General features: G+C 37.7%; 2 protein-coding genes across 3 annotated transcripts in view; both read right to left on the bottom strand.

Annotated features, from left to right (window-relative positions):
• The window catches only part of MRPS6 (mitochondrial ribosomal protein S6), a 43,187-nt gene that overhangs the window by 17,934 nt on the left and 9,239 nt on the right, over nucleotides 1-16,014 (bottom strand). The window lies entirely within an intron of this gene.
• Nucleotides 324-14,856, bottom strand: SLC5A3 (solute carrier family 5 member 3). Its single transcript, XM_025163624.2, has one exon. The coding sequence runs from the start codon at nucleotides 12,660-12,662 to the stop codon at nucleotides 10,515-10,517; it is 2,148 nt and encodes a 715-aa protein (XP_025019392.1). The 5' UTR covers nucleotides 12,663-14,856; the 3' UTR covers nucleotides 324-10,514.

Below are 16,014 nucleotides of genomic sequence, written 5' to 3'. Positions count from 1 at the left end.
CAGCAATTTTTTTTAGATGTTCTCTTTTAAGGCAACCAGATCTTATAAGTATAGATTTGAATGAAGTAAGTTATGTGCACCAATCACAAGTTTCAGTTCAGACCAAATTTGGTGCATTACAAAATGGTCTTTGATTCAAACTGAATAAAAGGTACACAAGTCTGAAATAATACATGTCCTTCCACTAACATCAGAACATGACAAATTGTTCACATTTTAACCTCTTAACAAAACTGAATAAAATTCCAGACACAGCACAGACTCTTAAGAATATTCACATACTGATTTTACTTCATAAACTTCCAAGATAATTTCAGAAATACTTGTATTTTTGTACTTTTTATTTAATCTTTGTACAGAAGTTTTAAACATTTCCATACAATAACTTGGACAGGACAAAATTCCATATTCAAAAAGAATGTAAACTGCAAGAAATCAGTTTTAATTATACAAATACTCTAATAAGAGTTTCATGTTGAAGACTAATTCAGGAGGCAAAAAATACAGATACAATATACAACAAGCAATATACATACAGCTAGCAATGAGAACTGAGTTTTTCAAAACAGTTTTCTTCAATGTCATATTGGCAATATTCTATACTCAAGCCATTCATTCTATGACAAACTGTGATAAGGATAGTAGCAATGTACAATCAAGAAATATTCATTTCCTTAACATTTCTAGATCTATATTCCTACTATAATAATTTTTATTTAGTTGAATAAAATGTCCTTTATAGTCAGATCATGGACATTTAAGAATGTTTTACTGAAGACCTCTGGAAGTAAGTTTATATATATTTATGCTTATTTGATCCATTTTTCCCTAAAGTTTAAAGACCTGACATGTTGCATGTAACTTTTTTTTGGTCTGCAAAATCTTTTAACAGTTCTTTTAAAAAACTATTGACTCCTAATTTACATACATTGCAGAAAGTACAACAGCAACAAAAACAAAAGATATCAAACGTCTTTTTTAAAAAGTATACCTATATATATACCCAAAGGGAAAGAAAAATTAGCATCACACTGACACTGTACTTAAAACTTAAAGGATGAAGAAAAAGGTATTTACCTAATTATTAGAAAAGAATTTGCTTTCTTCTTGAAGACGACTACTAGTTTTTTTGCACAGCAACTATTTTTATATCCACCTCATTTAAAAACGTGTGTTCACAGACATTTATATTGTCATATGTCATTGCCATCATTGCGCAGTACCTGACTTTGCCCAGTAAAGCTGATGAATCTTACAAAACTGTAGGGTCATTATGGAACATTTTAGACAGAATCAGAACAAAAATGAAGCATTTTTTAAAAAGCAAACATTCCCAGTAATGGTTATGCGGAGTGTTTGTGTGTGTGAGTGAATGTACTATTTTGTAATCAAGAGGTTAAAAAACTCACAGTGAAATAAGGAATCTTAATTGTATGTACTTACATTTGAACTACTCTTTATTCTAAAGCTAACAAAAAATACATTTAAAACCACTGAATTATACACAATTTCTCTTGAAAAAGCCTTTAAGTATTTTACTCACCTTTAATTCATAACATCACATGTAATAACACTAGCTTTATTTTCAAACATTAAGGGCACAGAATACACAGTATACTGAACAATTAAGATCTTAATTTCAAATACATAATTTAAAGTTTTCCTTAAAAAACTAGATTTATTAATTCAGTATGTAGTTTGTTTGGGGGGAGAGTCTCTCTCATAGACATATCCCACAATACATAATAATTTACCTTAGGTTAAAAATTTTAAATAAAGGTGTGAAACTTAATCATTGTTTTCTGACAAGTATCCTTATCAGTACTTGACAGCCCACAGTCCACAACTTTCTTTTTTCCATTTAGGAAAATACTGTACATTACAAAATGATTTCTGAGGCACAGGCACACCAAAGTACCAGACTAAAATGGTAGAAGGAAAAGAGAAACGGCCAGCATACAATCTTTCATTGTATCTGTATAGCAAAGAAGCGAAAGGGGGTAGATGGGGGACTTTGGCAACAAAGAGAATAAAACATTTTCTAGAATAGAAGCTATGTTTTCCCTGAATATAGTACAAAAATAAAGCCCTAGTACATCTCTCTTTAGATAAAGCTTCTATTTAAATATACAAATTAAAAGCCATTATATATCTAAAAAGGTATTCTTGATCAACTGCTATGATAATATACAAGGCAATATTTCATCACAAAGATTCAGGAAAAAAAAAATTCCCATGAAATTGCCTGGGTCCATTGGGGAAATGTTTGTATATTCCTGCATATAGACCAAACTAGAGTTCTCCAGATGTGCTGGACAACAGTTCCCAGAATTCCAGCATTAGGCAGCAAATTTGTGACTGAGGAAGGCAAATCTAAACTATCACAGACACTGGACAAATGCTTAGGTGTTAAGAAGTAAATCCAATCTATGGGAAATGGTGTCTTTGCATTTTTGTTTGGGTACCACCAGAAATCGTACTCTGAAGTGTAAAATAGAAGGATCATTATTAGCTAGAGAGTCTACAATGCTAATCACAAGACCAAGAGACACTTACTCATGGAACGTACAACAAGAAATTCTAGCACACAGTCCATAGGATCATCCAAGTTGGAATCCTACTCAGTGACATTTATCAGAACTGATTTTGCAGTGGTATTAGAAGCTTAGGAAAGTTCATCTTTATTAAAGTAAAATGCTACACATTTCCATTTAGCAAAGATACTAATATAGCCCACTATTAATAGTTGTAGTTAAACTGTAATGAGACTTATGTGCTTAAATATTTTATTTTGGGATAATTTCCCTTAGTATTGTACATATAGTTATGTACAAAAGGGCTATATAGCACAACATACAGTGATCTAGAGATACACAGGACATAATTTTTTAAGAGATTAAGTGTTCTATATATTATGCCTTCTGTTAATGTAAAAATAATCACTGAACAGCCATTAACAATGAACATAGGCTATGATTAACTGTTTAATTAGTCTTCAAGACTAGAGATACACTTGTGCTTAGAAAAATATAAGTGCTCCTTTATGGCACAGATAAAAATGTGAAGTCAGCAAAAAATGTTTTCATCACAGATGAGATGTGGCAACCTAACAAGGTTATATTTTGCTACTAAAAGGCACTATAACAAGCTATTACACATTTACTTTCTTAATTTGAAGGAAACAACAGAATTACAAGATATAAAATGAATGTTCAGTAGTAAAAGTAAAGGAATACAGGAAGCTCAGTTAAAATGTGATGCTTACACTTATAGAAGGATTGAATTAGAAGTTACAGTTATATCATCCTCTACTAAAAACAACAGCAAAAACGGGGTTGTCATGGTCTAGCCAATTATGCAGCCCAGTGTAGACAATCATCTTAGATAATGGTAACCAATGAAAGTGTTCCAAAATGTCACACTTATTTGCAAACCCTCACAAACAAGAAGTGGATACTTCAGAGAAAACCATACTTCTATGTTAAGTAGAAACTTGAAGGACTGCAATCTGCTCCAATCAACCCTAATTAACAAAGCAAAGTATTAAACTATGGCCTAATCTCCCATTTTAACAGTTTCATTGAAGGTGGGCAACCTATGGCCCACGTATGGCCCCAAAATCCTGTTCAGCTATCACTGTAGAAGTTCAGCAAATCATCAAGGAGTAGCACTGATTTTTCTAGTGGGAGGGGGAAAAAAAGTATGGGTTACACCTTTAGAAAGGATTAGCGCACTGTAAATAACCCCCCAAATGTTTTTAGAAATGGAAAAATTGGCTTCATCCATTTGATGACTGTAGCCTCCATCTGTCCCATATAAGAAATTTTTAAAAATGTTTGCAAAATGGTTACCCAGCTCAGGTTTAGAGTTTCAATAAACAAGCACAGCAGCATTCAGTGCATATTCCAATAGCTTGTTTGTTCACTCTTAATTCCAAAGTGCTGTGGCAACAGAAACTATTGTTCCCTCAGAGATGGAATGATGTACTCTATACTCATTTGCTGATGCACTGGAAGTGATACTACACTTGATCTTAGCCAAAAGGCCAAGGAGCAATATTCAGGGTCCCCATTTTGGGTAATGAAAGCACAAAAATCCATAACAAAAAAAGTAAACTTATGAACAGCATTGCAACTTATGGAAGAGGTAATAGTCTAAACTACATATAGCAAGAAAAGGAACATTATTGGAAGGTCCAAACATGATTAATTGGTACATTTAAAACATTTGGCAAAAATTTCCCTTATTGGTTAATTGGTCCAACATTTTAACATTTTATGAACCACTTTCGTCACTTGAAACATGGCTGTACCACATGAGTCAATTTCAAATAGATTCAGAAATAACTCTGCCATATATACTAATACTGCACACATACTAAGTTATTTGAGATTGAGACAGTGAGAGTATTAGACACCGCTATTTTAATGTGGCTGTAAGGCTATACAAGGTATCTTGGGAGAAGTGGAGGGAGACAGCCAAACAGATCCCTGAGCTAGCCAATCTGAACGTCAATGCTAGCAACTCATTCAATACAACTACTTCTGAAAGTGCTAGAAAGAGCAATGCTATCTTACTCAGCAGTGATCCACTTTTCATAACTGACATCATCTACTGTCTCTAGCCATGGAAGGTAAGGATGTGCACTACTTCAGATCTGAAGCCAAAAAGGAGCTTTGGAGCCAGCGTGTCAACACTTCCTTAAAGAAGCTGTGCTTTCTTCTGGGCTCGCAAAGCAGCTATACAATCCCCAGAAAATATGCATTTGAGTTAGTGAGGCACCAAAATGTCCCATTGCCTGCTCTAAAGCACTTTTTTTAAGCTTCAATAGAATATTGCACATTCCTTGAAAAGGCTTTTGGCCCAGTACACAAAGAAGCTCAATTCACGGTAGAAGCCAACAAAAACAATCTTGCTACAGTATTTACAAAATACACTGCTTTTGAAATTACATCACTTAATCAAGATTGAAACTACAATTTACTATCATGTCTCTAGTTTTTTCATATTAATTCCATCATTCAGTAATAAATGTTACTTAATGACATTTTTTCACTGACCGTGGGGGAAAATTCTACAGCAAAATAGCAGTATGCTATTGCCAATCAGTCAAGACAATTTTTGGTTATTTTATAATATTGTATGCTGTTACACCCCTTCGTGGATCACTGCCTTGTTGTGGCGAAGAGGCTTGCGTAACTCAGTGAAGCCATGAGCTATTCCGTGCAGGGCCACCCAAGACAGACAGGTCATGACAGAGAGTTCTGACAAAATGTGGTCCACTGGAGAAGAAAATGGCAACCCACTCCAGTATCCTTGCCAAGAAAACCCCATGGACAATGTCAAAAGGCTAAAAGATATGACACTGGAAGATAAGCCCCTCAGGTCGCAAGGTGTCCAATATGCTACTGGGGAAGAGCGGAGGGCAATTCCAAGTAGCTCCAGAAACAGTGAAGTGGCTGGGCCAAAGCCGAAAGGACGTTCAGCTGTGGATTTATCTGGAAGTGAAAAGAAGGTCCAATGCTGTAAAGAACAATATTGTACAGAAACCTGGAATGTAAGATCTATGAACCAAGGCAAGTTGGATGTGGTCAAACATGAAATGACAAGACTGAACATCGACACCTTGGGAATCAGTGAATTAAAATGGACGGGAATGGGTGAATTTAATTCAGCTGACCATTATATCTACTACTGTGGGCAAGAAACCCTTAGAAGAAATGGAGTAGCACTCACAGTCAATAAGAGAGTGGGAAAGGCAGTAATGGGTACAACTTCAAAAACGACAGAATGATCTCAGTGCAAATCCAAGGCAAACCATTCAACATCACAGTAATCCAAGTCTATGCCCCAACCACTGATGCCAAAGAAGCTGAAGTTGACCAGTTCTATGAAGACCTACAACACCTTCTAGAACTAGCTCCAAAAAAAGATGTCCTTTTCATAATAGGGGATTGGAATGCTAAAGTAGAAAGTCAAGGGATAATCGGAATAACAGGCAAGTTTGGCCTTGGAGTACAAAATGAAGCAGGGCAAAGGCTAATAGAGTTCTGTCAAGAGAACAAGCTGGTCATAGCAAACCCTCTTTTCTAGCAACACAAGAGATGACTCTACGCATGGACATCACCAGATGGTCAATACCAAAACCAGATTGATTATATACTTTGCAGCCAAAGATGGAGAAGCTCTATACAGACAACAAAAACAAGACCAGGAGCTGACTGTGGCTCAGATCATGAGCTTCTTACTGCAAAATTTAGGCTTAAATTAAAGAATGTAGGGAAAACAACTAGACCACTCAGGTATGACTTAGATCATATTCCTTGTGAGTAGACAGTGAAGGTGATGAATAGATTTAGGGGATTAGATTTGGTAGACAGAGTGCCTGAAGAACTATGGACGGAGGTCCGTAACAATGTACAGGAGGCAGCAACTAAAACCATCCCAAAGAAAAAGAAATACAAGAGAGCAAAATGGCTGTCTTACAAATAGCTTTGGAAAGAAGGAATGCGAAAAACAAGGGTGAAAGGGAAAGATATAAACAACTGAATGCAGATTTCCAGATAATACCAAGGAGAGATAAAAAGGCCTTCTTAAATGAACAATGCAAAGAAATTGAGGAAAACAATAGAATGGGGAAGACTAGAGATCTCTTCAAGAAAATTGGAGATATGAAAGGAACGTTTAGTGCAAAGATGGGCATGATAAAGGACAAAAAAGGCAGGGACCTAACAGAAGCAGAAGAGATTAAGAAGAGGTGGCAAGAATACACAGAAGAACTCTACTAGAAAGATCTTAATGTCCCTGATGTCCATGCTGGTATGGTCACTGACCTTGAGCCGGACATCCTAGAGAGTGAAGTCAAGTGGGCCTTAGGAAGCATTACTAATAACAAAGCTAGTGGAGATGACAGTATTCCAGCTGAGTTATTTAAAATAGTAAAAGATGATGCTGTTAAAGTGCTGCACTCAATATGCCAGCAAGTTTGGAAAACGCAACAGTGGCCACGGGATTGGAAAATGTCAGTTTACGTTCCAATTCCAAAGAAGGGCAATGCCAAAGAATGCTCAAACTATTGCACAATTGCGCTCATTTCACATGCTAGGAAGGTTATGCTCAAAATCCTACAAGCTAGGCTTCAGCAGTATGTGAACCGAGAACTACTGGATGTACAAGCTAGGTTTCAAAGAGGCAGAGGAACTAGAGATCAAATTGCCAACACTCGCTCGATCACGGAGAAAGCACGAGTGTTCCAGAAAAACATCTACTTCTGCTTCACTGACTATGCAAAAGCCTTCGACTGTGTGGATCACAACAAACTGTGGCAAATTCTTAAAGAGATGGGGGTACCAGACCACCTTACCTGTCTCCTGAGAAATCTGTATGCGGGCCAAGAAGCAACAGTTGGAACCAGTCATGGAACAACCGATTGGTTCAAAATAGGGAAAGGAGTACGACAAGGCTGTATACTGTCACCCTTATTTAGGCTGGAAGAATCACAAGCTGGAATTAAGATTGCAGGGAGAAACATCAACAACCTCAGATATGCAGACGATACCACCCTAATGACATAAAGTGAAGAAGAACTAAAGAGCTTCTTGATGAGAGTGAAAGAGGAGAGTGCAAAAGCTGGCTTGAAACTCAACATTAAAAAAACTAAGATCATGGCATCTGGACCCATCAATTCCTGGCAAATAGAAGGGGTAGAAATGGAAGCAGTAACAGACTTCATTTATTTGGGCTCCAAGATCACTGCAGATGGAGACTGCAGCCATGAAATTAAAAGACGCTTGCTCCTTGGGAGGAAAGCTATGGCAAACCTAGACAGCATATTAAAAAGCAGAGACATCACCTTGCTGACAAAGATCCGCATAATCAAAGCTATGGTTTTTCCAGTAGTAATGTATGGCTATGAGAGCTGGACCATAAAGAAGGCTGAGCGCCGAAGAATTGATGCCTTTGAACTGTGGTGCTGGAGAAGACTCTTAAGAGTCCCCTGGACTGCTAGGAGGTCAAACCAGTCAATCTTAAAGGAAATCAACCCTGACTGCTCATTGGAAGGATAATGAAGCTCAAGCTCAGACACTTTGGTCACCTAATGCGAAGAGAGGACTCTTTGGAAAAGACCCTGATGCTGGGAAAGATTGAAGGCAAAAGGAGAAGGGGGACGGCAGAGGATGAGATGGTTAGATAGCATCACTTGAAGCAATGAGCATGAAACTGAGCAAACTCAGGGAAGCAGTGAAGGACAGGAAGGCCTGGCGCGATACGGTTCATGGGGTCACGAAGAGTCGGACATGACTTAATGACTGAACAATGCTGTTAAAACAGTCACTGCAATCTCAATCTGTTCTAAGGTACAGATATTAAAAAGAAATAAAGAAAAAAATGTACTAGCCTTCAGTCCTACAGTCTTGATTAAACCAAGAGCAAAAAACCTATGGTTCTCCAAATATTGGAATATTTGAATTTACATCAGCTGCAGACATCATGGCCAAAGGCCAGGGACCTTGGGAAGAAAAGTGCAAAGCATCTGGTGAGCCACAACTTTACCACCCTGAATTACAAGAATGCATTTTGTTGCAAAACTGGAATCCTGAGCTCAGTTTCTAAACAAAGGACAAATTCCCTCTAGCCAGTTATAAATCATACTATAGAATGATAAAGAGTTCTTGCCAAAAGTTATAAACTGATTTGTAACTGCCAGCTCCTGGTTCCATAGGCCCTGCCATCTCAGTCATCCTGTGAATGCCAGCACTCTATTAGAGAGGTGCATTTATTCCTCCCCACACTGCCATTTGAAAGTGGTTATTAGATTGGAAGCAGGTGAAGATCATTTTCCTGCCTTTGCTATACCAACTGCAGCCACCAGAACAGGAGATTCTTCCATGTACCGAACAGCTGGCTGTTGGTTATCTGAGCCCAAACTGAAACATGTGTGCTTCCATTGTTTTAGTCTACACACATAAACAAACAGGGCTGGTTTGGTCCACGCATTGGGACCAGGTAAAAAGCCAAGGAGACTGATGGGAGGCAGGGAAAGTGCTGAAAAGATTGATGGGGAGGGGTTGGAACACTAGCAAGAACACTGATGGTGGCTGAGAGGAGAGAGAACATAAGTCCTCATTTAAGTTGCTGGAAAGATTGGGGGGGAGGGTATCATTGACGTCCAACCCTGGAAAAAGAGGGTTAATAAGTCTGCTTTTGTACTGAAATTGCTTGTTGAAAATCCATCTCTACAACTAGATATTACAGATACATACACACAGGTCCTCCCATTCTGAATCTGCTCTTTTGATTACTACAGTCTTACTTATACAGCATTTATTATCATATCAATAGGACACCCGTGAGCTCAGCATGAACATTTACAACATGCCAGGAAGTATAAAATGGTGATGCTCTTTTTTGTTTATTTCAACCTACCCAACAAAAGTAAACCTAATTAAAAAAACAAAAATGGTCAGCAGTATTTATTTCCAGTACAGAACCATATACTGAAATTGTTACTAGACATATGCTTATGGTATTTGTTACTTCCATATCCATCACTGAAGAATTTCCAATCTATCATTATATTATGAAAGATTTCACAGAGGATGGTTTCACAGAGGAGATGCTAGAGGGTTTTTTTGGTTGTTGTTCTGCAAGAGGTGTTGGGGGAATTACTGCAATCTTACAGTTTTAATGAGTAAAATTCAAGTTTAAGAAAACATTCAAACATACCCAAGGGGTATTTTTAGTTGAAAATACAAGTGAGATTTTTTTTGGTCTTCCCACCATTTAGACTATCATTTTGTCTCCAAGTAACTTGAAGTATAACTCCCATCAACATTAAACAGCATAATTTGCAATAGAGACTTAAATCAATATGCAGGGTATCAGCTAGGGAGATCTGAACTGGACCATTCTTTCTGCTTAATTTGAACTTCTTAATCTATTTGTAAAAGTTCTTTAACTCACTGCTATTATTGATAAGTATTTGCTTCATTTGGCGAAGGGAGGAAGATGCTATATTCAGCAGCGCATAATAATTTTAGACGATATGAATTACCAAGAGATGGGTAATTCAGTTTAATACTAGATATTTGTTGGGAACATAGTCAAAAACAATGTACTGGGAAAAAGAAAAATTATCAGAAATTATTAAGGTGACTCATAACTGTATATAATGTGTAATTTACCAATATTTAAAGTGTTAGTACCAACATTAACACTATTTTCACTTTTGCTCGACCTTTTTACAAATGATTGTGATTATTTTATTTTAATACACTAATTTCTTACTTTGGTATACTGAAATCCAACTTTTAGTACTGCACAAAATCCCCCATTCTACATTAAAATAAAAATGCTAGACTATAAGATTTCTAATGATTTTCAAATTGATTGACAACAATAACGTAAAGGAAGCCTGAGATATGAGACACATAACACATGTAATTATATATAAATATTTCTCCAAGGACCATTGTCTTTCTTCTGAATCTCTGACCACACTCTTAAAAAACTGTTCACAAAGAAAAATAAACAAACATGAATATTCCAAGAGAACATACACAAAATAATCCACAATTTAGTAATAATTTAACTTTTGGAGTCTCTTCCAGCATTTGTAGACAAATAGTCTCTTCTTCCCCCTTATCTTGGATGACTCTATTGTTCACATTTTTGCTTTTAAAGCCACAGAACCAATCTATGAATTTCCAGTGTTTGTCACTACTTCCAGTCTCCTCCTCACTCTTCTTGTTACCCATAAGAGCTGCCTGCCCATTAGAGTAACAATCAACTGGTGTCTCAACTTCAGAGTTACTAAAAGAAATCACTGGATTGCTGTCATCTCTGCAAGTAATTAGAAGATTGACATTTTCAGGCTGGTCATTTTTAACATTTTCTTCAGATTTCCCATTTGAAGATACAGGATTAAGAGTTTCACTGTACTTTAACATGTTCTTCTCTTGTGCTTTGTATGAACTGGCTGTTGATGTGTTTTCTTTCACAGTTCTGTTTTTTATAGACCAGAATGTTGTTGCACGAACTTGTTCTTTTGAAGGTGGTGGGGTCAGAAAGCTTACTACTATAGCCACAATTCCAGTGATCCAAAACAGTGCAGTAGCAACATACATGTAATGGATGCTTCTGATGAAGAACGGTCTAGTGTCTGGCTGGTTACATTCAGGGACACGATAGATAAATGCCAGAATCAGTCGTACAGCTCCTAAAGCAAACCCAACCATTCCGCCAAAGAAGGCCCCTTGTTCATTACAACGCTTCCAAAATACACCTAAGAGAAATATAGCAGCCACTGGAGGAGTCAAGTAGTCTGCTACCTCTTGTATATATAGATACATTTGGCCTCCTTGCATTTCCACTATTATTGGGACCCAAGCAATGCTTATTGCAACCATGAAGGCAACAAAAACTCTTCCAACAATCATCAATTCTCTGGATGAAGCATTCTTCCTTATGAGGAGCTTATACACATCAAGTGTAAAGATGGTACTGGCACTGTTAAATATAGAATCCAAATCACTCATTAGTGCAGCAATCATTACAGCCATCATAAGGCCCCGCAGACCAACAGGAACAAGGTTCATTACCAAACGCGGATAGGCAATGTTAGAGCATCCAGCTCTGCTTCCACAAACTTTCATACAATGTTCCGGACTGATGCATGCAATATCATCTACAAACAATATTCGTGATATCATACCCGGAACAACTATAAGGAACATAGGCAAAAGTTTTAAAAAACCTGCCATCAGAGTGGATCCTTTGGCATGAGCAATATTTTTTGCTGCTAACACTCTCTGGACAATTACTTGGTCTGCACACCAGTACCATACAGAAGCTGGGGTCTGTCCCAAAATGAAACCAGGCCAAGGAATATCTTCATCAGTTGGTTCACGTAACATTCTCAGTGCATCAGGTTTTGGGTCAACATGACAATAATTAGTATTGGAAAGATTATGTGTCAATAAAATTGATGTAATATTTGGTTTTGCCAACCTGTACCTTCGTTTAAGCTCTTCAAATCCACCAACTTCTGTAATACTTATGATCATAAGTGTGAAGGCACCAATAATCATAAGCAAAGCTTGAACTGTGTCTGTGTAGATAACTGCCACAAGACCTCCAGTCACTGTCAGCAATGCAGTCATTCCAATCAAAAGTATAACTGACAAATAAATATTCCAGCCCAATGACTCTTGAATGAACAATGCTCCTGAATACAAATCTACTGAGAGTTTGGTGAAGATATAGAGAATCAGAGACAACACAGCAAAATATACTTGAATTCTGTGCCCTCCAAAGCGTTTGGATAAGTACCCAGGCATGGTGTATATTCCAGATTGAATGTAGACCGGAACAAAGATCCATCCCAAGAGTTGCAAAAGCATTAAGGCATTGAATTCCCATGCCCCCACGGCAAATCCACTTGCTGCTCCAGATCCTGCAAGCCCAATGAAGTGTTCACTCCCGATGTTGCTTACAAACAAGGAAGCACCAATTGCAACCCATGTCATAGATCGCCCTGCCAGGAAGTACCCACTTACAGTGCTTCGATTGTATTTCCACATGGCAAAAAAGCCTATGCACAGAACAAGCACAAAATAGAGTGCCACAATGGCAATGTCTGCTGGTTGCAAAGCCGCCCTCATTTTTGTAAATCAAGTAACTTCCAAATGTTGATGTCCAGGTCACAAACCCCAAGCCTTAGTAAGATAAATCAGTTTAGTTTTACAAACACTGTGGGTCAAAATCTGTCCTTTGGTTTGCTGTCTTGATAGCAGTGGATGCAGTACAACTCTGAGAAGGTAAAATGTGTTTTTTCCGCTTCTTAAATACTTAGTGTGCACTTTTATTCTCCAATCCACAAGAGCATCACCATTAACTTTGTTGATGTAGGAGAAATTCTTAGTTGCAGCTAAGTCTAGTGAGGCCTACTGTACCAACCCTGCAAGGCAGCAAAAACAAAAGATAAAGATTGAATTAGAGAAGGCTTTACTATGCACCAGAAAAACTTGAATTGTGTCATAACAGGTAGTTGAACATAGCTTTTCTTCCCTTTGAAATACAATGTTGAATTTTACACAATTTAAGAGATAACTTTCAAAGACTGTAAACAGAGTATACTAATAGAGTAAAAGAAAGTGCATGCTTTCACTAAATAAGCTGCCAGACTTGCACCACTATTTAAGTATTATCTTAATTACATAGAATGTTTTGATATTCAAAACGATGGTACATCAGCACCACAGAAAGACTCTGCCTTTATTCTGGTTTTATATATTGCATCCTTCAATTCATTCAGAATCACAATTATCCCCAAATATGATTTACATCCCTTGATGCTTCTGTGCAATATTGTAACAATAGTGATATAAACTTATAGCAAAAGCTTTAATCATCTGGTAAATTATAGAATTATGTTCCTATTAATTTGCCTTCCCAAATTGATCTCCACTATACCCAGTTTCCTTGTCCTACAGCAGCTATGCACATATAAAGTATCTTTCTCATAAAATTACTTCAAAGCCTGTAGAGGAAAATACTTCAAATGCTGATGTTTGTTTTAAAAAAAACTGATGATAAGGAATGATATCTAAGTACAGTACTAGGCTAGATGAAGACTAGTAGGCTGAAATTCTGGCAAGATGGAGAACCTCTGGGAAAGTGGCTTTTGAGTTCAGGGGTTAGATAGTTGTTCTGTTGAAGTTGCACACTCCCTCCAGGAAGAAATAGTTGAGCAAGTGGAAATCACAGTAACCTTGGGACAGAGTGTTCATGTCATTCTAGAATTCACCATATTGCAGGCAGGGAGAACTGAAGGTAGTCCGATTAGTGTTCTAGATTTCAAGAGAGCTGACTTCAATAAACTAAGAAAAAATGTAGGAAGGATTCCATGGGTGGAAATGCTAAAGGGAAAATAGTTCAGGAGAGCTGGGAAATTCTGAAAAATCAGATAAATTAGGGACCAAATTCAAACAATACCAGAGAGAAAGAAAAATGGGAGACAGCTAATGCTGTTGGTAAGTTGTGTAAAGAGCTCTCTGATAAACTGAGAAACAAAAAGGACAAGTTTAAAAAATGAAAAGAGGGTCATATAATAAAAGCAGAATATCAGGAAATAGCCCAAATCTGTAAAAATGGGATTAGGAAGATTCAGGCTCACAATGAGTGGAGGCTTGCAAGGAAACCAAAAATAACAAAAAACATTTCTTGAGTTCGTGTAGAACAAGAGAAAGATTAAGAAAACAGTCAGTGCACTGGCTGGTGAAGATGGCAACAGACAACAGGGAGAAGTCTGAACTGCTTAATTCCTATTTTGCATCTGTAGTTTCACAAAAGAAAAAAGTGATCCAACCATCAGAAGGTGTGCCATGGGGGGGGGGGGAGCAGAAGAGAAGTGACAGTCAAACAGGCAAATAAGTGGTGAGAGAAACCCTAGTTGCTTCGAATGAATTCAAGTCACTGGGGCCAGATGGATTACATCCCAGAGTGCTAAGGAACTACAGGAAGCGATCTCAGAACCATTATTTGAGGGACCATCTTTCCCTGATTACATCTACCCATACCACCAGATCCTGCAGACAGGGCATGCTGCAGGTCCTATCAGCTAGGGAACTTCATTTGGCAGGTCCTACACGGTGGGCCTTTTCTTCCATGACCCCCCACTTTATGGAACTTCCTTCCGCACAAAGTGAGGCTGGCTTCATCCCTTTTAACTTTCTGGAAGTCCCTAAAGACCGGGTTGTGTCATCAGGCTTGGGGACCCCAGGGAACTGGAAAAATATTGAGATGGCTCCAGTGTAACTAACACCTCCTCTATGCCTAATCTCTTGTTTATTCTGTTTTAGTTTTGTGCCTTTTTAAAACTAAGTTTTAAGTTTTTAATATTAATAACATTAATATTAATTTGTATATATTGTTTTTAACCTTGTTGTATGCCACCGAGTCACTTGATTGTGAGATGGGCAGCCCTATAAATATGACGAATAAATAAAATAAATATATAAACTGTAATCTTTGAGGACTCCTGAGTACAGGAGAAGCACCAGAAGAGTGGCTGATTGGAGAAGAGCATGTTTCCCCTTTTTTGAAAGATTGGAACAAAATATGGACAAATCAGCTTGACATCAGTACTTGGGAAAATCCTAGAAAAGATCACAAAGCAGTGGGTTTGCAAGCACTTAGAAAGGAACAAGGTAATTACTTGAAGCCTTCATGAGTTAGTTAAACACAGGTTGTGCCAGACTATATTATGGCTTTTTTTGACAAATTGACTAGAGTAAAAGGAGCCTGGTACCACCTGATGAAGTGAACTGCAGCTCATAAAAGCTTATATCTTTTAATAAAAGTTGTTAGTCAAAAAAGGTATTACCACACACCTTCTGATTTTTTGCCACCAGACTAACACAGCTGTCCTCCCACAATGCCTAGATTAGCAACCAAGAGAATGCTATGGATGCAGTATACCTAAACTTCAGTAAGGCATTTAATAAAGTTGACCATAGCTGCCTCCTTCATAAAATGGAACAGTGTGGGATGTATGGTCCTACTACTAGGTGGATTCAGTTGGTTAAACAACCATACTCAACATGTCCTTAATGGATCTACATCTACATGGATAAAGGTATCCATTATGGTACCTCAGGGTTCGGTCCTGGGCCCAGTGCTCTTCAGCATTTTTATAAATGACTTAGACCAGTGCACAGAAAAGATGCTTAATAAATTTGCAGATGACACAAAGGTAGAAGAGGGGACTGTTAACTCCTTAGGAGACAGGCTCAAGGTTAAAATAGTATGCTGACAGAATTGAATATTGGGTCTTTTCCAACAAAAGGAAGTTCAACAGCAAGAAATGTAGGGTGCTGCAGTCAAGTAGGAAAAATCAGATGTTCAGGTACCAGGTGGTACCTGGCTCAGCAACAGCACCTGAAAGAGAGATCTGGGTATCCTGACAAATCATAGACTAAACATGAGCCACTGCAATCTTGGGCTACATCAACA

This window comes from Python bivittatus, unplaced genomic scaffold, assembly GCF_059951505.1.
Source record: "Python bivittatus isolate LINGU-HERP-01145 unplaced genomic scaffold, Pbiv_v1 ctg000350_np1212, whole genome shotgun sequence".
NCBI classification, from domain to species: Eukaryota; Metazoa; Chordata; class Lepidosauria; order Squamata; family Pythonidae; genus Python; species Python bivittatus.
Note: the sequence above shows the minus strand (reverse complement) of the source record. Positions and strands in the feature narration are given on the sequence as shown.